The sequence below is a fragment of the Scyliorhinus canicula genome, chromosome 3, assembly GCF_902713615.1.
Source record: "Scyliorhinus canicula chromosome 3, sScyCan1.1, whole genome shotgun sequence".
NCBI lineage: Eukaryota > Metazoa > Chordata > Chondrichthyes > Carcharhiniformes > Scyliorhinidae > Scyliorhinus > Scyliorhinus canicula.
The window spans coordinates 275,970,037-275,995,518 of record NC_052148.1 but is presented as its reverse complement, the minus strand read 5'-3'; the positions used below and the strand labels follow the sequence as shown (position 1 = coordinate 275,995,518).

The 25,482-nt window shown below is 51.7% G+C and overlaps 1 protein-coding gene across 1 annotated transcript in view; it reads right to left on the bottom strand.

Annotated features, from left to right (window-relative positions):
- Positions 1-21,186, bottom strand: part of LOC119963578 (complexin-1) — a 193,317-nt gene extending 172,131 nt beyond the window's left edge. Inside the window, exons 1-2 of the mRNA XM_038792908.1 lie at positions 21,168-21,186; positions 18,939-19,052 (exon numbers count right to left, since the gene is read on the bottom strand). Coding sequence (XP_038648836.1) covers positions 18,939-18,969 — 31 coding nt within the window. The 5' untranslated portion in view covers positions 18,970-19,052; positions 21,168-21,186. The remainder of the gene's footprint in view (positions 1-18,938; positions 19,053-21,167) is intronic.
- Positions 21,187-25,482: the final 4,296 nt, after the last annotated feature.

The window sequence follows — 25,482 nt, the reverse complement described above, 5'->3', positions numbered from 1 at the left end:
TTTATTCCCTCTGGGGTTACTCAAACCTCAACACATCTTGGAGTCGATGTTCCTCACGGTCCCACATCTGCCTCACTTTCTCCCAACCCCATTCCCATCCTTCCAGTTTCATTCTGTGGATGTGTTCTTACTGCCCTCTCTCTCTCTCTCTCAACCTGAACAAAACACTTTTCTTTAAGACAGGGTTCCAACAAAATGTTTCTCTCATCGCAGCCACTGACTGACCCGCGAAATGTTTCCGGACTTTTCTACTTTTAATTTTTTAAAAATCCTTTCTCTAACACTGCAGCTAAAATTTAAAAATAGAACCAATCTCCCGATCATAACCATCATAAAACACCTTTTCTCAGATGTTCCCAGCCTAAACTCTGTGGAGAGTACTGCAGGGGAACCATGAAGATAAAATCCAATTGTACCTCAGATGGATCATAATTGATGTTCCATAATTATTCGCAATGTAATTTGCTCCACAGACATCCTTGTGTAATATAATCCACGATGTATGTGTGAGTAAGCATCATAAAGCAGTGTTCTTCAAACTTTTTTTCTAGGGTCCCATTTTTACCAACCAGCCGTCCTTCGCGACCCACGCCAGCCGTCCTTCGCAACCCACGCCAGCCGTCCTTCGCGACCCACGCCAGCCGACCTTCGCGACCCACGCCAGCCGTCCTTCGCAACCCACGCCAGCCGATCTTCGCGACCCACGCTGGCCGACCTTCGCGACCCACGCCGGCCGTCCTTCGCGACCCACGCCGGCCGACCTTCACGACCCACGCCGGCCGACCTTCGCGACCCACGCCGGCCGACCTTCGCGACCCACGCCAGCCGACCTTCGCGACCCACGCCGGCCGTCCTTCGCGACCCACGCCGGCCGACCTTCGCGACCCACGCCGGCCGACCTTCGCGACTCACGCCGGCAGACGTTCGCGACCCACGCCGGCCGACCTTCGCGACTCACGCCGGCAGACCTTCGCGACCCACGCCGGCCGACCTTCGCGACTCACGCCGGCAGACCTTCGCGACCCACGCCAGCCGACCTTCGCGACCCACCATTTTCTCTTACCTTGTTTGTTGCTGACAAAAATGGAGAAAATGGTTTTGGATCACTTTGGCCCCAATGGTCCCTTTGCCCCAATGGTCCCTTTGCCCCAATGGTCCCTTTGCCCCAATGGTCCCTTTGCCCCAATGGTCCCTTTGCCCCAATGGTCCCTTTGTCCCTTTGGTCCCTTTGTCCCAATGGTCCCTTTGCCCCAATGGTCCCTTTGCCCCAATGGTCCCTTTGGTCCAATTGGGCCCCAGAACTTGGAAAATAAAAAGGCTGCGACCATATAAAAACAAATACGGCCGCACTGCGCGTGCGCACCAATTATCGGGCACACATGCGCAGTACGGCTGATTTAAAATATATATATATGTTCGTGGCCATTTTGAAGGCCGCTCACAGCCGGAGTTATTAAAAGCCGGCTGCTACGGCTGTTGCGCGCAGATTTGCGCGATCGGGATCGCCGCGATGGACGGTCTGCAACCCTCCCGACGCCCGCCCGTGACCCAATCGCGTGTCGCGCCCCCGAGTTTGACAATGCCTGTCATAAACTATTAGAAACAGTTGCGTTTTTAATACCCGTTGATATATAAGTTTGACTCCCGTCAGCAGTAATAGCTGTGGAAAAAATTAAATGTTTCATAGGACTTGGTTACATTGTGATTCGCAAAAGCTTTTGATGTTGGCAACCACCACTTTAGATAATAGAAATCAATGCACAGAAGCTGATTAATGAAACAAGCCAGTAACTGATATAAAATAGTCCAATTGTTGCACAGATTTAGTAATAACAGCTGTAATCTGACCAAAGGGTACAATCACCATAATTTAATTGAATCATTTGATTTAAATATCCAAATAGTCAAATCCAAGACTCCAATAACCAAGCTATTTTAACAAGAGACATTCCCTGACCAAGTTTAGCTGTTTTACAAGTCATTTAGGCTCATTAAGCATAACTGTCTTAATTATTAGTTCTGTAATTATTCACAATTATACCTTTAGAATTACATTCAGCAAATTCCACTTTGCATTATTCTCTTATACATCTGATATATTTCAATCTTCCCAAAAGCAAGATCAGCTTGTGCTCAGCTCAGTGAGTTTTAATCAGTTTCTCTATCGATGCAGAATCTGTGCTTGGGCTCTGATGTATGACCTGATCCAGAAACTGTTTAATGGGATGAAACTTTACTGCGGCATTCTCCAGCATTTTCCTGCACTCAGCAGATTTTGATAACTAAATCCATCAAATCAAAGCCCAAGTAAGTACAGCTCAGATAGCTAATCAGAAATACACATAAAATGCAGCACAAAGTGAACAGTGGCATTAACCTGTCACAATTACAAAACTCCAGTCAATTTGATCACTTGGTATTAGAAGAAATTGGATATTTCAGCTAAGAGAAAATACACTAACTCGCCTCCGCCAGTTGGTGCAGCGCCAACCACTCCGGCACCGGCCTAGCTCCCAGAAGTGCAGAGGATCCCACATCTTCTGGTCGGCCCGACAGCGGAGTGGTTCGCGCTGCTTTTTATTCCATTGCGGGGATTCAGGAGAATCCCGCTAACAGTAACCATTTCATTTGTACAAGGCCAAACGGCACAAACACTAATTTTGTGTTAGGGAAACTTAGTAGCCTGTCCTCTGTCCCGACGTATGAGGAGGGGCGTGGGATATTCTGATTATTAAAACGGTTAACAATAGTTGTACAAAAACAAATGGTACAAGTACTAAACCTTGCTGATAAGCAGGATCCTTGATCATGGGGAAGGTTTGTCGTTACTCAGTTAACTACCTGATTGGCATTTAATACCAACAGGCCTTCCCGAAAACAGGTGACGAGTGGCTCTCATTGACAGGCTACCTTCTCCAATAAATACCACCCAATGTGTGAGGATTCTGCAAGTCAGTATGGGACATCCTCACTGAAACTTATCACTTCCTGCAACCTGTCAAGAACTTGTGATAAAGTGAATATTAAGAAATTAAATAATTGGGAATGTGTTCTGTGGGTGTGAGTAAACTAATTTTAAATGGGAGCAGAACATTCTGGATAAACCCAGGCCAGGTAGCATCTGCGGAGAGTGAAACCGAGTTAATGCTTTCAGTCTATACGACCTTTCCACAGAACTGAAAATGGACAGAAATATAATGGATTATATGTTTAGAGAGGGGAGTGAGGCAGAAATAAAAGTCGGCAAGAGATCAGCGTTCAGGAGTCCAGTATCTTGTGGATACCAACAGCTATCTGGGGCTCTCTGCACCTTCCAGTCCCTCTGACACCATTCCTTCTTCCAATCCCAGTCATTTCCATGTATTCACTCTCCCCTCTAACCTTCCCTGTCTGTACTATAAGACCATAAGACATAGGAGCAGAAAATGGCCACTCGGCCCATCGAGTCTCCTCAGCCATTCAATCATGGCTGATATTTTCCCATCCCCATTCTCCTGCCTTCTCCCCATAACCCCTGATCCCCTTATTGATCAAGAACCTAGCTATCTCTGTCTCAAGCACACTCAGTGATTTGGCCTCCACAGCCTTCAGCAGCAAAGAGTTCCACAGATTCACCACCCTCTGGCTGAAGAAATTCCTCCTCATCTCTGTTTTAAAGGATCGTCCCTTCACTCTTCTGAACTGAAATGAATATAATCCTAACTGACTTAGTCTCTCCTCATATGTCAGTCCTGCCATCCCAGGAATCAGCCTGGTAAACCTTCGCTGCTCTCCCTCCATGGCAAGAACATCCTCCTGCAGATAAGGACACCAAAACTGCCCACAATACTCCAGGTGTACCCTATACAATTGCAGAAAAACATCCAAAACTCAAATCCTCTCCCTATGAAGGCCAACATACCATTTCCCTTCTTTACTGCCTGCTGTGCCTGTGAGCTTACTTTCAGCGACTGATGCACGAGGGCACCAGGTCTCACCACGTATTCATCTCTCTCCATAAGACCATAAGACATAGGAGCAGAATTAGGCCACTTGGCCCATCGAGTCTGCTCCACCATTCAATCATGGCTGATATTTTTCTCATCCCCATTCTCCTGCCTTCTCCCCATAACCCCCGATCCCCTTATTAATCAAGAACCTATCTATCTCTGTCTTAAAGACACTCAGTGATTTGGCCTCCACAGCCTTCTGCGGCAAAGAGTTCCACAAATTCACCACCCTCTGGCTGAAGAAATTCCTCCTCATCTCTGTTTTAAAGGATCGTCCTTTTAGTCTGAGATGGTGTCCTCCGGTTCTAGTTTTTCCTACAAGTGGAAACATTCTCTCCACGTCCACTCTATCCAGGCCTCACAGTATCCTGTAAGTTTCAATAAGATCCCCCATCATCCTTATAAACGCCAATGAGTACAGACCCAGAGTCCTCAACCCTTCCTCATACAACAAGCTCTTCATTCCAGGATCATTCTTGTGAACCTCCTCTGGATCCTTTCCAAGGCCAGCACATCCTTCCTTAGATACGGGGCCCAAAACTGCTCACAATACTCCAAATGGGGTCTGACCAGAGCCTTATACAGCCTCAGAAGTACATCCCTGGTCTTGTATTCGAGCCCTCTTGACATGAATGCTAACATTGCATTACCCTTCCGAACTGCCGACTGAACCTGCACGTTAACCTTAAGAAAATAGTGAACAAGGACTCCCAAGTCTCTTTGTGCTTCTGATTTCCTAAGTATTTCCCCATTTAGAAACTAGTCTATGCCTCCATACCTCCTTCCAAAGTGCATAACGTCACACTTTTCCACATTGTATTCCATTTGCCACTTCTTTGCCCGCTCTCCTAGCCTGTCCAAATCCTTCCACAGCCGCCCCTTGCCTCCTCAATACTACCTGTCCCTCTACAGATCTTTGTATCATCTGCAAACTTAGCAACAGTGCCTTCAGTTCCTTCTTCTAGATCATTAATGTAAATTTACACCCATTCAAATAATAATCTGCCTTCCCTTTTTTGCTACTGAAGCGGATAACCTCACATTTACCCACATTATACTGTATCAGCCATGCATGTACCCACTCTCAGCCTGTCCAAATCCCGCTGAAGGATCTCTGCATCCTCCTCACACCTCACCCTCCCTCCCAACTTTGTAGCATCTGCAAATTTGGAGATAATACATTTAATTCCCTCGTCCAAATCATTAATATAGAGTGTGAACAGTTGGGGTCCGAGCACAGTTCCATGCGGTACCCCACTAGTCACTGCCTGCCAATCAGAAAAATACTTATTTATTCTCACTTTTTGTTTCCTGTCTGCCAACCAGCTTTCTCTCCATCTCAAGCTACAACCCACAATCATGTGGGCTTTAACTTTAAATAGTAATCTGCTCTGTGAGGCCTTGTCCAATGTTTCTGAAAGTCTAAATAAACGACATCCACCAGTTCTCCCTGATCAATTCTATTAGTTACATCTTCAAAGAATTCTAGTGCATTTGTCAAGCATGATTTCCCTTTCGTAAATCCATGCTGACTTTGTCTGACCACTGCTTTCCAAAGACTATGAAATTCTTGACAATGGACTCCAGCAACTTCCGCACTACCGATGTTAGGCTCACTGGTCTATAGTTCCCTGTTTTCTCTCGCCCTCCCTTTTTGAATAACGGGGTTACATTCGTTACCTTCCAATCTGTAGGAACCATTCCGGAGCCCAAAGAATTTTGGAAAATGACCACCGATGGATCTACTATTTCTAGGGCCACTTCCTTAAGTTCTCTGGGATGAAGGTTATCAGGCCCTGGAGATTTATCCATCTTCAATCACATTAATTTCCCCAAAATAATTTCTTGACTAATACTAAATTCCTTCAGCTCCTCACTAAAACTTATGTTTCTCAGAACTTCCGGTGCATTATTCATGTCTTTCTTTATGAAGACAGAAGCAAAGTCCGAATTTAGTTCCTCAGCCATTTCTTTGTTCTCTGTTATTGTCCCCGTTTCGGACTGTAAGGGACCTACATTTGTTTATATCAATCTTTCTCTTTACATACCAATAGAAACTTTTACCATCAATTTTATGTTCCCCGCTAGTTTACTTTCATATTGTATTTTCCCTTCTTAATCAACCCTTTGGTCTGCCTTTGCTGAATTTTAACCTGTTCCCAATCCTCATGCCTATTGCTCAATTTCTCTGCGCCCCTCACGCACTCCCGCCTTTCTCCTTCTGAACGTGCTGCACTCCGTTTGCTCAAGTTCACCCCTGACCATGTGATCCAAACTGGCGACAAGGGTGATGCTGTTGTTGTCGGGCGTACTGACCTCTACCTTACAGAGGCTGAGGGCCAACTCTCAGATACTTCTTCCTACCTCCCTCTGGTAGGACCCCACCACTGAACATCAAGCCATTGTTTCCAGGACCATCACTGACCTTATCTGCTCTGGACATCTTCCCTCCACAGCTTCCAACCTCATTGATCCCAATCCTGGACAGCCCACTTCTACCCACTTCCCAAAATCCCCAAACAGGACAGTCCCAGTAGACTCGTCCTATCCGCCTGTTCATATCCCAATCAACTCATTTCTTCCTATCATACTCCATTCTCATTCCCCTTGTCCAGTCTCTTTCCACCTACATCCGTGGTGATTCCTCCAATGCCCAATGTCATCCCCACAATTTCCACAGGCCATAAACAGCTCCATCTCCTGTTCACTATGGCTGTCTAAACCCTCTACACTGCCAGCAGATCCCAGCACTCTCCATTGCTTCCTCCAGCAGCAGCCTGAACACTCCCCGTTGACCGCTCTCCTCCGTCTGGCTGAACTCATGCACTTACTGAACAGTTTCCCCTTTGACTTGCCTCACTTCCTGCCAATAAAAGGTGTAGCTATGGGTACCAGCAAAGGCCTCAATTAGGTCAGTACTTTTGTGGGGTATTAGGAATATTCCTTGTTCCAATCTTACTCAGGCCCTCTCTTTTTCCGTTACAATGGTGACTATTTTAGCGCTGCTTCAAGAACTTATCAAGACCTGGAAAAATGATCAACTTGGCTTTAATCTCCAGCCCTCTCGCATCTTCACATCTCAGACACGGACGTCCCTTCCTTAACTTCTGTTTTCCATTTCTGGTGATAGACTGACCAACATATTCATTACAAACCCACCGACTCCCTCAGCTACCTTGACAACAGCTCCTCACATCCTGCTTCCTGTCAGGAATTCATCCCATTCTCCCAGTTTCTCCATCTCTACTGCATCTGCTCTGACCTTCGAAAATAGCATTTCTGGCATGTGTGCCTTTTTCCTCAATCGCGGTTCCCCCACTGTGGTTGGCAGGTCTCTCAACATGTCCGACCCATTTCCAATACCTCAGCTCTCACCCCTTCCCTCCCTCCAGGAACCATGACAGGGGCCTTATTGTCCTCACTTTTCACCCCACCAGCCTCGGCATTCAAAGGATCATTTGTACCAACTCCAACATGACGCCCCTCCCAAACACATCTTCCCCTCACCCCACCCCATCCCCCCGCCCCACCCCAGTCAACATTCTGCAGGAATCGCTCCCTCTGTCACCTGGTCCATTCCTTCATTACCCCCAGCCCGTCATCCCCTTCCCACTGTACTTTCCCTGGCAATTGCAGAAGGTGCAACACCTACCTCATTACTTCCTCACTGTTCAAGGCTCCAAACACTCCCTCCAGGTGAAGCAAGGTTTCACTTGCACCTCCTCCAATTTGGTTGACTGTGTTCACTGGTGCCAATGCGGTCTCCTCTACACTGGGAGACTAAACACAGACTGGGTGGCCGCTTTAGGGGTGTCCTTTGCTTCATCCACAAGCATAACCCCGAACTTCCTGTTCCTTGCCAATTTAACCCAGCATCTTGCTCTCATGTCCACATATCAGTCGTGAACCTGCTACACTGTTCCAGATTAGGCTTCTGGACTCAACATTGATTTCAACAACTTTAGATCTTGAACTTTCCCCTTCATCTTGACCCCCCCTTTTTGTTTCCTGTTTTCTGAATCCCCAGTCTGTCCCAACACGGACCCACCCTCCCCCTCATGGCCACTGTCCTTGGTTGTTGAGTTTTGTTCCCACTGAGTACTAACCTCTGTTAACACATTCTCCTATCCTACCTTTGCCACTATTAACACTCTTCAGTCTCGAGTCCCTTTGTCTGGTGTCTATGACATCATTGTCAATCTCTCCTTAACTCTGGCCTATCCCTAACTTTCCAATTGGCCCCGCCCCCTCACCCTATCCCTAACTTTCCAATCTGCCCCACCCCCTCACCCCATCCCTAACTTTCCAATTGGCCCCGCCCCCTCACCCTATCCCTAACCTTCCAATCTGCCCCGCCCCCTCACCCATCCATAACTTTCCAATCTGCCCCACCCCCCTCACCCATCCCTAACTTTCCAATCTGCCCCACCCCCTCACCCTATCCCTAACTTTCCAATCTGCCCCACCCCCTCACCCTATCCCTAACTTTCCATTCTGCCCCACCCCCCTCACCCTATCCCTAACTTTCCAATCTGCCCCGCCCCCTCACCCCATCCCTAACTTTCCAATCTGCCCCGCCCCCTCACCCCATCCCTAACTTTCCAATCTGCCCCACCCCCTCACCCTATCCCTAACTTTCCAATCTGCCCCACCCCCTCACCCCATCCCTAACTTTCCAATCTGCCCCACCCCCTCACCCATCCTAACTTTCCAATCTGCCCACCCCCTCACCCATCCCTAACTTTCCAATCTGCCCCGCCCCCTCACCATCCCTAACTTTCCAATCTGCCCCACCCCCTCACCCTATCCCTAACTTTCCAATCTGCCCCACCCCCTCACCCATCCATAACTTTCCAATCTGCCCCGCCCCCTCACCCATCCCTAACTTTCCAATCTGCCCCACCCCCTCACCCATCCATAACTTTCCAATCTGCCCCACCCCCTCACCCATCCCTAACTTTCCAATCTGCCCCGCCCCCTCACCCCATCCCTAACTTTCCAATCTGCCCCGCCCCCTCACCCATCCCTAACTTTCCAATCTGCCCCACCCCCTCACCCATCCCTAACTTTCCAATCTGCCCCCCCCCCCCACCCTATCCCTAACTTTCCAATCTGCCCCCCCCCTCACCCTATCCCTAACTTTCCAATCTGCCCCACCCCCTCACCCCATCCCTAACTTTCCAATCTGCCCCACCCCCTCACCCATCCCTAACTTTCCAATCTATCCACCCCCTCACCCATCCCTAACTTTCCAATCTGCCCGCCCCCCACCCCATCCCTAACTTTCCAATCTGCCCCACCCCCTCACCCATCCCTAACTTTCCAATCTACCCCACCCCCCTCACCCATCCCTAACTTTCCAATCTGCCCCACCCCCTCACCCTATCCCTAACTTTCCAATCTGCCCCACCCCCTCACCCTATCCCTAACTTTCCAATCTGCCCCGCCCCCTCACCCTATCCCTAACTTTCCAATCTGCCCCGCCCCCTCACCCCATCCCTAACTTTCCAATCTGCCCCACCCCCTCACCCATCCCTAACTTTCCAATCTGCCCCACCCCCTCACCCATCCCTAACTTTCCAATCTGCCCCGCCCCCTCACCCTATCCCTAACTTTCCAATCTGCCCCGCCCCTCACCCATCCATAACTTTCCAATCTGCCCCACCCCCTCACCCATCCCTAACTTTCCAATCTGCCCCACCCCCTCACCCTATCCCTAACTTTCCAATCTGCCCCGCCCCCTCACCCATCCATAACTTTCCAATCTGCCCCACCCCCTCACCCATCCCTAACTTTCCAATCTGCCCCGCCCCCTCACCCTATCCCTAACTATCCAATCTGCCCCACCCCCTCACCCTATCCCTAACTTTCCAATCTGCCCCGCCCCCTCACCCCATCCCTAACTTTCCAATCTGCCGCACCCCCTCACCCTATCCCTAACTTTCCAATCTGCCCCACCCCCTCACCCTATCCCTAACTTTCCAATTGGCCCCGCCCCCTCACCCCATCCCTAACTTTCCAATCTGCCCCACCCCCTCACCCATCCCTAACTTTCCAATCTGCCCCACCCCCTCACCCATCCCTAACTTTCCAATCTGCCCCGCCCCCTCACCCTATCCCTAACTTTCCAATTGGCCCCGCCCCCTCACCCTATCCCTAACTTTCCAATCTGCCCCGCCCCCTCACCCTATCCCTAACTTTCCAATCTGCCCCACCCCCTCACCCATCCCTAACTTTCCAATCTGCCCCACCCCCTCACCCTATCCCTAACTTTCCAATCTGCCCCACCCCCTCACCCTATCCCTAACTTTCCAATCTGCCCCACCCCCTCACCCTATCCCTAATTTTCCAATCTTCCCCACCCCCTCACCCCATCCCTAACTTTCCAATCTGCCCCACCCCCTCACCCTATCCCTAACTTTCCAATCTGCCCCACCCCCTCACCCTATCCCTAATTTTCCAATCTTCCCCACCCCCTCACCCCATCCCTAACTTTCCAATCTGCCCCACCCCCTCACCCTATCCCTAACTTTCCAATCTGCCCCGCCCCCTCACCCCATCCCTAACTTTCCAATCTTCCCCACCCCCTCACCCCATCCCTAACTTTCCAATCTGCCCCACCCCCTCACCCTATCCCTAAATTTCCAATCTGCCCCACCCCCTCACCCTATCCCTAACTTTCCAATCTGCCCCACCCCCTCACCCCATCCCTAACTTTCCAATCTGCCCCGCCCCCTCACCCCATCCCTAACTTTCCAATCTGCCCCGCCCCCTCACCCCATCCCTAACTTTCCAATCTGCCCCACCCCTCACCCCATCCCTAACTTTCCAATCTGCCCCACCCCCTCACCCCATCCCTAACTTTCCAATCTGCCCCACCCCCTCACCCTATCCCTAACTTTCCAATCTGCCCCACCCCCTCACCCCATCCCTAACTTTCCAATCTGCCCCACCCCCTCACCCCATCCCTAACTTTCCAATCTGCCCCCCCCCCTCACCCTATCCCTAACTTTCCAATCTGCCCCACCCCCTCACCCTATCCCTAACTTTCCAATCTGCCCCACCCCCTCACCCTATCACTAACTTTCCAATCTGCCCCACCCCCTCACCCCATCCCTAACTTTCCAATCTGCCCCGCCCCCTCACCCTATCCCTAACTTTCCAATCTGCCCCGCCCCCTCACCCATCCCTAACTTTCCAATCTGCCCCGCCCCCTCACCCATCCCTAACTTTCCAATCTGCCCCACCCCCTCACCCTATCCCTAACTTTCCAATCTGCCCCACCCCCTCACCCTATCCCTAACTTTCCAATCTGCCCCGCCCCCTCACCCTATCCCTAACTTTCCAATCTGCCCCGCCCCCTCACCCTATCCCTAACTTTCCAATCTGCCCCGCCCCCTCACCCCATCCCTAACTTTCCAATCTGCCCCACCCCCTCACCCCATCCCTAACTTTCCAATCTGCCCCACCCCCTCACCCTATCCCTAACTTTCCAATCTGCCCCGCCCCCTCACCCTATCCCTAACTTTCCAATCTGCCCCGCCCCCTCACCCCATCCCTAACTTTCCAATCTGCCCCACCCCCTCACCCCATCCCTAACTTTCCAATCTGCCCCACCCCCTCACCCATCCCTAACTTTCCAATCTGCCCCACCCCCTCACCAAGTCGATCATTCATCACATTTCTATCCCTTTACGGTTCTACAGAAGAGTCATATGGACTTGAAACGTTAACTCTGTTTCTCTCTCCAGTTTTTCCAGCATTTTCTGTTTTTATTTTTAAATAGGAATACAGATTGGCTGAGGTGAAGAAACTAATGACTTTGATATGCAGATTAGCCGGGCAACACTGTAGACAGACATTTACCGAAGAGAAGTTGATAACAATAGGGTATAGAATTTCAGAGTTAAAGCAAAGATGATAATACTGCAAATACTGAAAGAGTTTGGAACCTTCTCGGGCTACAACCTTAACCTGGGCAAAAGCGAGACATTCCCAGAGAACCCAAATGGGGGAGGGACAGAGCTGGAGGGGCTCCCGTTCAAAACGGCCCAAAACAGATTCCGTTACCTGGGGATCCAGATAGCCAGAGACTGACACAGATCCACAAGTGGAACCTGAACAGCCTGGTGGAGGAAGTAAGAAGAGACCTTCAACGGTGGGGCTCACTCCCACTCTCCCTGGCGGGGAGAGTGCAGACGATCAAGATGAACGTACAGCCAAGGTTCCTCTTCCTGTTTAGATCCATTCCGATCTTCATCCCAGGGCCTTTTTCCAAAACGTAGACAGTCGAATCATAGCGCTTCTGTGTGTGTGTGGGGGGGGGGGGGGGGGGGGGGGGGGGGGCATCCCTACAGATGCTGTCAGACCTGCTGAGATTTTCCAGCATTTTCTCTTTCATTTCACATCTGTACATTTAGGAACCGTCATTCCACGCTTTCCTGCTGGAATTTGGAATACTGGAAAACCCTTATATTTAACATCAGCCGGGTTCTTAACAAACTACAACTGCAATCGCAGAGCAGGGCAAGGACTGCATTCTCAATGGCTGTAATGTGACTGCTTCCTTCCAGGCTGGAGAGATTTACAACATCTCAGTTCACTGCCGTTTTAATAAGGTCAAGGGAAGTCCACACAGAGTAAAATGGACGAGGTTTATTTGAAATAACAATGTGTACGCTACCTGGGAGATCCCTCCGGCTTCCTCAACTCTGATGGTGCCTTACAGCTGACATTTTATATAATGGGTAATAGAGTTCCCCCGCCCCTTGTTCTCCGTGAGAGCCACGGGGAAGATAGTCATTCTCACCCCACCAGTCCTGTGCGGGATATTACAGTAAATGCTCTCTACCCAATGAGAGCTAGTGATATTACAGTAAAGGCTCTCTACCCAATGAGAGCTAGTGATATTACAGTAAAGGCTCTCTACCCAATGAGAGCTAGTGATATTACAGTAAAGGCTCTCTACCCAATGAGAGCTAGTGATATTACAGTAAAGGCTCTCTACCCAATGAGAGCTAGTGATATTACAGTAAAGGCTCTCTACCCAATGAGAGCTAGTGATATTACAGTAAAGGCTCTCTACCCAATGAGAGCTAGTGATATTACAGTAAAGGCTCTCTACCCAATGAGAGCTAGTGATATTACAGTAAAGGCTCTCTACCCAATGAGAGCTAGTGATATTACAGTAAAGGCTCTCTACCCAATGAGAGCTAGTGATATTACAGTAAAGGCTCTCTACCCAATGAGAGCTAGTGATATTACAGTAAAGGCTCTCTACCCAATGAGAGCTAGTGATATTACATTCTGTCCAGCCGGAGAGAAACAGATGGAACAGGTCAATAGCTTTGCCAGGATTACAGCCAACCCCACATTGTAACATGACACCGTCTGCAAGAAGTGTGTTTTATGGGTGTGGATCTTTCCCTATTCCAGGCTCAAAAATGGACCCATCCCACTCGAAGGAATATCAACATATACAGAGAACTATACAGGTCCCGGCCTGGTATCCTGGCTTCCATTCTGCGGTGGTCCGCTGTCACGGTTAGACTGGAGCTATCAGGACCAATCAAAAGTGGCCACTGGGCAGCAAGGCCCATCCATGACATGACAATGATGCTGACCCCGTGTACAGGTATCCAGCACATCTACGGTGAGGGTCAAACTGTTACACAGACATTGATAGAACAGATCATTGCCATGCTGAACAAAAAACAAAGAAAGGTATAGCACAGGAACAGGCCCTTCGGCCCTCCATGCCCGTGCCGACCATGCTGCCCGTCTGAACTAAAATCTTCTGCATTTCCGGGGTCCGTATCCCTCTATTCCCATCCTATTCATGTATTTGTCAAGATGCCCCTTAAATGTCACTATCGTCCCTGCTTCCTCCACCTCCTCCGACAGCGAGTTCCAGGCACCCACTACCCTCTGTGTAAAAAACTTGCCTCATACATCTCCTCTAAACGTTGCCCCTCGCACCTTAAACCTATGCCCCCTAGTAATTGACCCCTCTACCCTGGGGAAAAGCCTCTGACTATCCATCCTGTCTATGCCCCTCATAATTTTTTGGACGTCCATCAGGTCGCCCCTCAACCTCCATCGTTCCAGTGAGAACAAACCAAGTTTCTTCAACCTCTCCTCATAGCTAATGCCCTCCATACCAGGCAACATCCTGGTAAATCACTCATCCTACCCCTCGTGGACCCCACAACCGACCCCCCCGACTGGGGCCGCTCCCGCGCAGTATGCCTCCACTGCTCGCCGCACTGCGCACCCTGGGGGTCCCCGCTGCTACTCCTGCGGGCAGCAGAAGCACCCCCGCCAGCGCTGCCCAGCCCGCACCGGGACCTGCAAATCCTGTGGCAAGAAAGCCACTTTGCAGCGGTGTGTCAGTCCCACGCAGTTGGCGCTATCGCGCCCGAACTCCCCCCCTCGCCGCAGCCGATCGCGCAATGAGCTCTGTCGTCTGCTGCCCCCGACTCCACGTGCGATCGGTGGGCGCCGCCATCTTGCCCCGCCCCCGTAACGTGCGCTGCATGGGCGCCGCCATCTTCTTCCCCGCAGGTACTCCAGACGCCACCATTTTGTGCTCCACTCGGAACTGGATCACGGGACCCAGGTTGCTGCTGCTACGCATCGGACTCGTCAGACTCTTCGGGCGATCGCCCGCTTCTCGCCCCCATGACGCTCGACCAATCCCATCCTCGCAACCTGGTCACCGCTTCTACGACGGTGCTCATCAACGGCCACGTGACCTCCTGCCTCATCGACTCCGGGAGCACCGAGAGCTTCATCCATCTGGACACGGTAAGGCGTTACTCCCTCGTGGTCCATCCCGCCAACAAGCGGATCTCCCTGGCCTCCGGATCCCACTCTGTCCCGATCCAGGGCTTCTGTCTGGTCGGACTCACCGTACAAGGCGTGGAATTCAGCCGTTTCCGCCTGTACGTTCTCCCCAACCTCAGTGCGACACTCTTACTGGGCCTGGACTTCCAATGTAACCTCCAGAGCCTCACCCTCAAATTCGGTGGACCCTTACCTCCCCTCACCGTTTGCGGCCTCACGACTCTCAAGGTTGACCCTCCCTCCCTCTTTGCCAATCTGACTGCAGATTGCAAACCCGTCGCCACCAGAAGCAGATGGTACAGCACCCAGGACAAGGCCTTCATCAGGTCCGAGGTCCAGCGGCTGCTTCGGGAGGGTATTATCGAGGCCAGCAACAGTCCCTGGAGAGCCCAGGTGGTAGTGGTTAAAACTGGGGAGAAGCACAGGATGGTCGTGGACTACAGCCAGATCATCAACCGGTACACGCAGCTCGACGCGTACCCCTCTCCCTCGCATATCTGATATGGTCAATCAGATTGCACAGGATCTTCTCTACTACTGAAATCCGCCTACCACCAGCTCCCCATCCGTAAATCGGACCGTCCCTACACTGCCTTCGAGGCAGACGATCGACTCTATCAATTCCTCAGGGTTCCCTTCGGCGCCACTAACGGGGTCTCGGTCTTTCAACGAGAAAAGGACCGAATGGTTGACCGGTACGGACTGCGGGCCACGTTTCCGTACTTAGATAATGTCACCATCTGCGGCCATGACCAGCAGGACCATGACACCAACCTTGCAAAATTTCTCCGCACCGCCACTCTCCTTAATCTCACTCATAACAAGGAGAAATGCGTGCTCCGCACAGACCGCTTAGCCATCCTCAGCTACATAGTCCAAAACGGACTACTGGGGCCCGATCCCGACCGCATGCGCCCCCTCATGGAGCTCCCCCTCCCCCACTGCCCCAAGGCTCTCAAACGATGCCTGGGGTTCTTTTCTTACTACGCCCAGTGGGTCCCACAATACTCGGACAAGGCCCGTCCACTGATCCAGTCCACGCAATTTCCCCTCGCGGCCGAGGCACAACAGGCCTTCGCCCGTATTCGCTCAGACATAGCCAAGGCTGGTATGCACGCAGTAGACGAGACACTGCCCTTCCAAGTAGAGAGCGACGCTTCAGATGTCGCCCTTGCCGCCACGCTGAATCAGGCAGGCAGACCCGTGGCATTGTTCCCGCACCCTCCACGCCTCCGAAATTCGACATTCCTCTGTTGAAAAGGAGGCCCAGGCAATCGTTGAAGCGGTGCGGCACTGGAGGCATTACCTGGCCGGCAGGAGATTCACTCTCCTCACTGACCAGCGATCGGTAGCCTTCATGTTCAACAACACGCAGCGGGGCAAGATCAAGGATGACAAAATCTTGCGGTGGAGAATCGAGCTCTCCACCTATAATTACGAGATCTTGTATCGCCCCGGCAAGCTCAACGAGCCCCCAGACGCCCTCTCCCGAGGTACATGTGCCAGCGCACAAGTGAACCAGCTCCGTGCCTTGCACGAGAGCCTTTGCCATCCGGGGGTCACCCGGTTGTACCATCTGATCAAAGCCCGCAATCTGCCTTACTCCATCGAGGAAGTACGGACAGTCACCAGAGACTGCCAGGTCTGTGCGGAGTGCAAGCCGCACTTCTACCGGCCAGATCGCGCGCGCCTGGTGAAAACGTCCCGCCCCTTTGAACGCCTCAGCGTGGATTTCAAAGGGCTCCTCCCCTCCACCGACCGCAACACCTACATCCTTAGTGTGGCCGATGAATTTTCTAGGTTCCCCTTTGCCATCCCATGCCCGAATATGACGTCTGCCACCGTCATCAACGCCCTTGATTCCATTTTCGCCCTGTTCGGTTTCCCCGACTATATCCACAGTGACAGGGGATCCTCATTCATGAGCGATGAGCTGCGTCAGTTCCTGCTCAGCAGGGGTATCGCCTCCAGCAGGACGACCCGCTACAACCCCCGGGGAAACGGGGAGGTAGAGAGGGAGAACGGGACGGTATGCTTGCATTAGGGGATGTACGACAGTACCTGTATTACAGGTTTTCCGGTAAGCCCCTGCCAACTAGCTCCGCCCACAGGGAGCAGTATAAATATTCATAAGTTTCCCTGAGATGCCATTCTACAGCTGCAGCCGAAGGAATAGCATCTCACTGTAATAAAGCCTCTCTTGTACCGATTCGAGTCTTTGTGTACAATTGTTAGCGCCATACCCATCAGAGGCATCTCACTGATTACAATGCCACGTGTGAGGAATAGGGGTCAGAGCCAGAGCGAACAGGGGGTCTGATTGGTGTCAGGGGTCAGAGCGAACAGAGGGTCTGATTGGTGTCAGGGGTCAGAAGGAGCAGGGGGTCTGATCAGGGTCAAGGGTCAAAGAGAACAGGGGCTGATCGGGGTCAGGGGTCAGAAGGAACAGAGGGTCTGATTGGGGTCAGGGGTCAGAGGGAACAGGGGGTCTGATCGGGGTCAGGGGTCAGAGCCAGGTGGAGAAGGGGTCCAATTGGGAGTCAGGTCTGGGGGAGAGGGCTGGACAATCGGATTGAGGACAGGGCCAGATTAGGGACTGAGAGCAGTTACAAATGCATGTCACAGCCGGAGGTGGGGGAGAGGGGGGGGCAAGGAAATCTGACTGGGATGAGGATCAACGATCAGGGCCAGAGAAAAGTGGCTAATCAGGGGTCAGGTGGGGGCAGGAGGGTCCGATCGGTGTCAGGGTTCAGGAACAGCCGGGGTCACAGATCAGAGCCGGAGGAGGTAGAAGGGCCCAGGATTGGGATATGGGTGGGAGAGGGAGGGAATTCTGGTCAATAAGTATTCCAGCGAGGAGGTGGGGAAAGCTGTGCTGAAAGTTACCCGTGAAGGAAGGTGATGAGATTTCTGCCTCTGCTATGCAAAGCATCAATAACCAGTTTGATAGATTTTTGGATGGCAGACTTGCTGACACTGCACTTGCAGCTGAGAATGAGCTGGAAGCACAAGGTTCAAGGCTGCAGTTGCCTTGACTGTTGATGACTGTGGGGGTTTTGCCTGTCAGTTAGAATCCAGCTCACTGTACAGTTTGGAAACAGCCTCGAACCAGAATGAGCTTCTGCTGAGTTTTTGCTGATTTACACAGAGTGGTAATGTGCGTGGACCCTTGGAAAATTTTAAAACACTGACTATATCCTGAAACTTTGTGGGCATTCTCTCAATTTCCTCTGTTCCTTTCGTGAAATACTGCAAAATATCTGGGTAACGGCAATAATCTGCAGGTCACACTGTAACTGTGGCTCTTCAATCTCCCACTGGAGTTACAATCAGAAATCAGGGGAGTCCCTGTGGCATCTCGAGACGACACTCACTGTAAGGAGGACTGTGATGTCAGATAGCAGGAGTAACAATGCCCTATTGCTCATATTAAACCCTTCTTACACAAATCAGGCTCCTTACTACACACCGTACACTCCTCCTTGCTATCAGCCTCCGTACACACATGGCCATTGCACATCTTATATTACAATACTTGTTATTCACATTACATCATTTGTTTCCTCTATGTCCTTATCACTCCCATCACCCTCTTTATTTCACATAATTCACTCCTTATCATTCACATCATGCCCTTTATTATTCATTGTTCACAATAGATAAGGAAAGCTCAACAATTCATTGTTAACATTTGGAAACAGGCCACTGCGGGGAATTAACTCTGACACTTTCTTGAATCATTCCAGTTTCTTATAATTCCTTTATTATTTTCTTATTCTTTTGTTCCTTCATCTTTGAATGCTCTCTTTACTGTTTTTGTATAGTACTTTCACGTCAACTGTTTCATTATTGTCTCATCAATAAAATCTCTGTTTTATTGAATGTAATTTATTACCTTTTCCATTACTTATTTTTATTCTTTAATTTTTATCTTTGGCTTTGTTGATACTTGACCGATAATCCCATGCCTAAATTTTACTTATTCTTCTTTTGTAAAGAATCTGACTGCAGTTCATTCCCCCATTGCACATGTATTGCCAGCAGGCGCACATGTTACAGTTAACTCTGAAGTGGTCCATGTTTTTCCCCAATGATCGTGCTTACCTCCCAGAGCTTGTTTCATAACAAAGTCCATGATCTTCTCTGATGTTTTTCTGGATCTTCAAATTCAGTTGTTGCATTCACGTTACACAGAAACAGTCCTCAGAAACTGGAAGCCTGAAAAAGATAGAGCAAAACTATTAATACTTACCAACATTGAAAGCAGTATTTTTTGGAATAGATTTGAATTTTTTTTCAATTCATTTACGGGCCGTGGGGGTCGCTGGCTAGGCCAACATTTATTGCCCATCCCTAATTGCCCCTTGAGAAGATGGTGATGAGTTTCCTTCTTGAATCGCTGCAGTCTGCATAGTGTAGATACACCCACTGCGCAGTTAGAGAGGGAGTTCCAGGATTTTGATCCAGCGACAGCGAATGAACGGTGATGTATTTCCAAGTCAGGATGGTGTGTAGCGTGGAGGGGAGTTTTCATGTGGTGCAGTAACCATGTGCCTTCTGCCTTTGTCCTTCGAGATGGCAGTGGTCGTGGGTTTGGAAGATGCTGTCTGAGGCACCTTGGTGAGTTCCCACAGTGCGTCTTGTAGATGTGTTAAAGTCCTTCCTTTTGATTTCTCTTTGTTACCATTTATTTTGGTTGGTTTGTTATTTTTAGTCTGTGGGCTCATAATCAGAATATGCCTTGAAGCAGTGGGCTGAAGCTGAGGCAGCCTGCTAATCAGGACAGTGTGTTCCAGGATTGGGTTTTTTTTGGAGGGGAGAAATCAGATTAATCGCGCCGGATAAATGTAAAGAACCAGCTTTGGAGGAAGTCGGTACGATTGGCTGGCTGTGGGTTGTCCTGGGACAGTATTCTGGCTGACAACAGATTGGTTCTGCAGGATGCTTCTGAGAGAGCGGGGCAGAAGTTGAAAGGAAGAGGAGGTATTTCTCTCTCTTCTGCTGAAGTAAAAGACTGATTTTTTGTTCTAAAACCAGTGAGTGTCTGGTACAGCTTTACTATATCGTTGAAATGATCCTGAATCTACAAAGAAAGGAGATGCCTTGCCAGAAAAAACCTTCCCAAGCTCAGAGGAAAGAAACATTGATGCAAAAGCCTGAAATTCTGAAAGACTTTAACTGAAAACCATCATCGGGCATCAGAGATTTTTGATCGTTTTCACTTTATCATCTTCCCTTCCCTCTCCACCACCCTTTCCCTCTATGTTGTCTGCGTGTCTATGTGTGTCTGTGTGTGTGTGTCTGCGTCTGTGTGTGTCTGTGTGTGTGTCTGTGTCTATGTGTCTGTGTGTGGATGTTTGTGTGTGTGCATCTGTCTGTGTGTGTGTTTGTGTGTATGTATGTGCCTGTGTGTATGTCCCTATGTGTATGTGTGCATCAGTCTGTGTGTGTCTGTCTGTGTGTGTGTCTGTGCCTGTGTCTATGTGTGTGTGTGTGTCTATGTGTGTGTGTGTGTCTATGTGTGTGTGTCTATGTGTGTGTGTCTGTGTGTGTGTGTCTATGTGTGTGTGTGTCTATGTGTGTGTGTGTCTATGTGTGTGTGTCTATGTGTGTGTGTCTATGTGTGTGTGTGTGTATGTGTGTGTGTCTATGTGTGTGTGTGTCTATGTGTGTGTGTCTATGTGTGTGTGTGTCTATGTGTGTGTGTGTCTATGTGTGTGTGTCTATGTGTGTGTGTGTCTATGTGGTGTGTGTCTATGTGTGTGTGTCTATGTGTGTGTGTGTCTATGTGTGTGTGTCTATGTGTGTGTGTGTCTATGTGTGTGTGTCTATGTGTGTGTGTGTCTATGTGTGTGTGTGTCTATGTGTGTGTGTCTATGTGTGTGTGTGTGTGTCTATGTGTGTGTGTGTCTATGTGTGTGTGTGTCTATATGTGTGTGTGTCTATGTGTGTGTGTCTATGTGTGTGTGTCTATGTGTGTGTGTGTGTCTATGTGTGTGTGTCTATGTGTGTGTGTCTATGTGTGTGTGTGTGTCTATGTGTGTGTGTCTATGTGTGTGTGTGTGTCTATGTGTGTGTGTGTCTATGTGTGTGTGTCTATGTGTGTGTGTCTATGTGTGTGTGTCTATGTGTGTGTGTGTGTCTATGTGTGTGTGTCTATGTGTGTGTGTGTCTATGTGTGTGTGTGTCTATGTGTGTGTGTGTCTGTGTGTGTGTGTGTCTGTGTGTGTGTGTCTATGTGTGTGTAGAGTGAGTTGAGTTGGAAAGGGGTATTAGTCAGTTTAATTATATTACTGTACATAATAAAATGTTACTTGTATTAATTTTACAAACCTGGTGGCTGCAGTTTATTGGCTCAGCCAAGGACCTCCGGTATTTTCAAATGACATCTAATTTCACCTGTGTTGTTACTGCGGGTCAAGCGGGGCTGGAAATGTCCGAACATTTGCCGAGGGTGACAGATGGTGCTCACGGCTGACTGTTCAGCGGCGGTGGAGGGAGTGTTTATGGAAGGGTTGCCAATTAAGCAGCTGCTTTATTCTGCCATGTGGAAATTATGAGGCTGTTCTGAAATCTTCAAGAACACAACAAATGTTCTTTTCAAGTTGGATTTAATAAAAACATCCAACAGGAAGGATCCAAGCTGGGTCCGGTCACTGCAGCAAGTTAGCTGGAATCTGGTGTGTGAGAAATGCAAACAGCTCCATCCCTGGTCTCGGAGGGGAGGGGGGCAACAGGGCTTGGCCCTTCATCATTGTGAGCATCGACCTCAAACAGACCATTGTTTGCAGCAAACTACCCAGCCTTCAGGGGAACAACACCACACAAACCTGCCATGGCAACCTCTACAAGACATACCGGATCATCGACATGAGTATCACCATTACACATGAGAATACCAGCCACCAGGTACGCGGTACATACTCGTGCAACTCGGCCAACGGTGCCTACCTCATACGCTGCAGGAAAGGATGTCCCAAGGCGTAGTACATTGGCGAGACCATGCAGACACTACGACAATGGATAAATGGGCATCGCGCAACAATCGCCAGGCAGGAATGTTCCCCTCTAGTCAGGGAACAGCAGTCAAGGACATTCTGCCCCGGGTAAACTTTCTCCAAGGCGGCTTTCAAGACATACATCGCAGAATCACCGAGCAGAAACTGGTCGGCAAGTTCCACACACATGAGGACGGACTCAACTAGGATCTCAGGTTCATGTCACATTACAATAAACCCCCACTATATTGCCCAGGTTTGCAGAATCCGACTAACTGTCCTGGTTTGAGACAATTCTCACCTCGATTACCTGTGATTATCACTCACTCCACTCACACTGTCTGTTCCTGTAAAGATTTGTTTACCTGTAAAGACTCACATTCCAACCATTCTTCACAATCTGGAATTATCTTGTGTCTCTCCCATATATACTGTGATTGTGATCCTGCCTCCACTTCACCTGATGAAGGAGCAGCGCTCTGAAAGCTAGCGATTTCAAATAAAGCTGTTGGACATTAACCTGGTGCTGTGAGACTTCTTCCTGTGCCCACCCCAGTCCAGCGCCAGCACATCCACACCATTGCTTCTTAGGAACTCTGAAAATATTGAACCATCCACATTGTACAAAAGACACACAATGTAATCCAGTCAATGATTCCTTTACTCGTGATTCCTGCAAACTGATGGGAATGAGATTACTTTGTTTTTGTGTCACCAGATGGCATTGAAAACCCTTGGATCAGGTGTAGCCAAAGAAAGATGCCTCGATACTCCAACTTACAATTCAGCGTAACCCCAGAAATCCTGCAGCCCCTGCTCTATTGAGTATCCTGAAAATGTGAAAAACCCGATTGAATTACTGTGCACCTTCATTTCTTTATTAGACACGCAACCATTTTCAAACTCCAACAACTAGTGCCCAGCAGACCCATCTAGAACATTTCAGTATCTCTCTGGGCTCTGTTTTACTGAGGAGCACCAAGCCAGAAGCAACTCTTCAGGGGCATGTGGTTACTCTCTGTCCTCCCGGAATCTGGCCAGTGGGAAATCTGCTCCTAACAAGGATACTTAAACTAGTATCTGGAACAGATATGAGGTGACATTAACACATCAGTGGGTAATACTGATTCCAGGTGATGGAGGCAATATTGATTCATACATCACCCAATGGAAATGATGTATTCTCACAGCCCTGCCTTCCCACAGCCCAGCCCTGCCTTCCCACAGCCCAGCCCTGCCTTCCCACAGCCCAGCCCAGCCTTCCCACAGCCCAGCCCTGCCTTCCCACAGCCCAGCCTTCCCACAGCCCAGCCTTCCCACAGCCCAGCCTTCCCACAGCCCGGCCTTCCCACAGCCCAGCCCAGCCTTCCCACAGCCCAGCCCTGCCTTCCCACAGCCCAGCCTTCCCACCGCCCAGCCCAGCCTTCCCACAGCCCAGCCTTCCCACAGCCCGGCCTTCCCACAGCCCAGCCCAGCCTTCCCACAGCCCAGCCTTCCCACAGCCCGGCCTTCCCACAGCCCAGCCCAGCCTTCCCACAGCCCAGCCCAGCCTTCCCACAGCCCAGCCTTCCCACAGCCCAGCCTTCCCACAGCCCAGCCTTCCCACAGCCCAGCCCTGCCTTCCCACAGCCCAGCCTTCCCACAGCCCAGCCTTCCCACAGCCCAGCCTTCCCACAGCCCAGCCCTGCCTTCCCACAGCCCTGCCTTCCCACAGCCCTGCCTTCCCACAGGCCTGCCTTCCCACAGCCCAGCCTTCCCACAGCCCAGCCTTCCCACAGCCCAGCCTTCCCACAGCCCTGCCTTCCCACAGCCCAGCCTTCCCACAGCCCAGCCTTCCCACAGCCCAGCCCTGCCTTCCCACAGCCCAGCCTTCCCACAGCCCGGCCTTCCCACAGCCCAGCCCAGCCTTCCCACAGCCCAGCCCTGCCTTCCCACAGCCCAGCCCTGCCTTCCCACAGCCCAGCCTTCCCACAGCCCAGCCTTCCCACAGCCCAGCCTTCCCACAGCCCAGCCCAGCCTTCCCACAGCCCAGCCCTCCCACAGCCCAGCCCAGCCTTCCCACAGCCCTGCCTTCCCACAGCCCAGCCTTCCCACAGCCCAGCCTTCCCACAGCCCAGCCCAGCCCTCCCACAGCCCAGCCCAGCCTTCCCACGGCCCTGCCTTCCCACAGCCCAGCCCTGCCTTCCCACAGCCCGGCCTTCCCACAGCCCAGCCCTGCCTTCCCACAGCCCAGCCCAGCCTTCCCACAGCCCAGCCTTCCCACAGCCCGGCCTTCCCACAGCCCAGCCCTGCCTTCCCACAGCCCAGCCTTCCCACAGCCCAGCCTTCCCACAGCCCAGCCTTCCCACAGCCCAGCCCAGCCTTCCCACAGCCCAGCCTTCTCACAGCCCAGCCTTCCCACAGCCCAGCCCAGCCTTCCCACAGCCCGGCCTTCCCACAGCCCAGCCCTGCCTTCCCACAGCCCAGCCTTCCCACAGCCCAGCCTTCCCACAGCCCAGCCTTCCCACAGCCCAGCCCAGCCTTCCCACAGCCCAGCCCTGCCTTCTCACAGCCCAGCCTTCCCACAGCCCAGCCCTGCCTTCACACAGCCCAGCCTTCCCACAGCCCAGCCTTCCCACAGCCCTGCCTTCCCACAGCCCGGCCTTCCCACAGCCCAGCCCTGCCTCCCCACAGCCCAGCCTTCCCACAGCCCAGCCTTCCCACAGCCCAGCCCTGCCTTCACACAGCCCAGCCTTCCCACAGCCCAGCCTTCCCACAGCCCAGCCTTCCCACAGCCCAGCCCAGCCTTCCCACGGCCCAGCCTTCCCACAGCCCAGCCCTGCCTTCCCACAGCCCTGCCTTCCCACAGCCCAGCCTTCCCACAGCCCAGCCCAGCCTTCCCACAGCCCAGCCTTCCCACAGCCCTGCCTTCCCACAGCCCAGCCTTCCCACAGCCCAGCCTTCCCACAGCCCAGCCTTCCCACAGCCCAGCCTTCCCACAGCCCAGCCCTGCCTTCCCACAGCCCAGCCCAGCCTTCCCACAGCCCAGCCTTCCCACAGCCCAGCCCTGCCTTCCCACAGCCCAGCCCAGCCTTCCCACAGCCCTGCCTTCCCACAGCCCTGCCTTCCCACAGCCCTGCCTTCCCACAGCCCAGCCTTCCCCCAGCCCAGCCCAGCCTTCCCACAGCCCAGCCCTGCCTTCCCACAGCCCAGCCCAGCCTTCCCACAGCCCAGCCTTCCCACAGCCCAGCCTTCCCACAGCCCAGCCTTCCCACAGCCCAGCCCTGCCTTCCCACAGCCCAGCCTTCCCACAGCCCGGCCTTCCCACAGCCCAGCCCAGCCTTCCCACAGCCCAGCCCAGCCTTCCCACAGCCCTGCCTTCCCACAGCCCTGCCTTCCCACAGCCCAGCCCAGCCTTCCCACAGCCCAGCCCAGCCTTCCCACAGCCCAGCCTTCCCACAGCCCAGCCCTGCCTTCCCACAGCCCAGCCCAGCCTTCCCACAGCCCTGCCTTCCCACAGCCCTGCCTTCCCACAGCCCAGCCTTCCCACAGCCCAGCCTTCCCACAGCCCAGCCCAGCCTTCCCACAGCCCAGCCTTCCCACAGCCCAGCCCTGCCTTCCCACAGCCCAGCCTTCCCACAGCCCAGCCCTGCCTTCCCACAGCCCGGCCT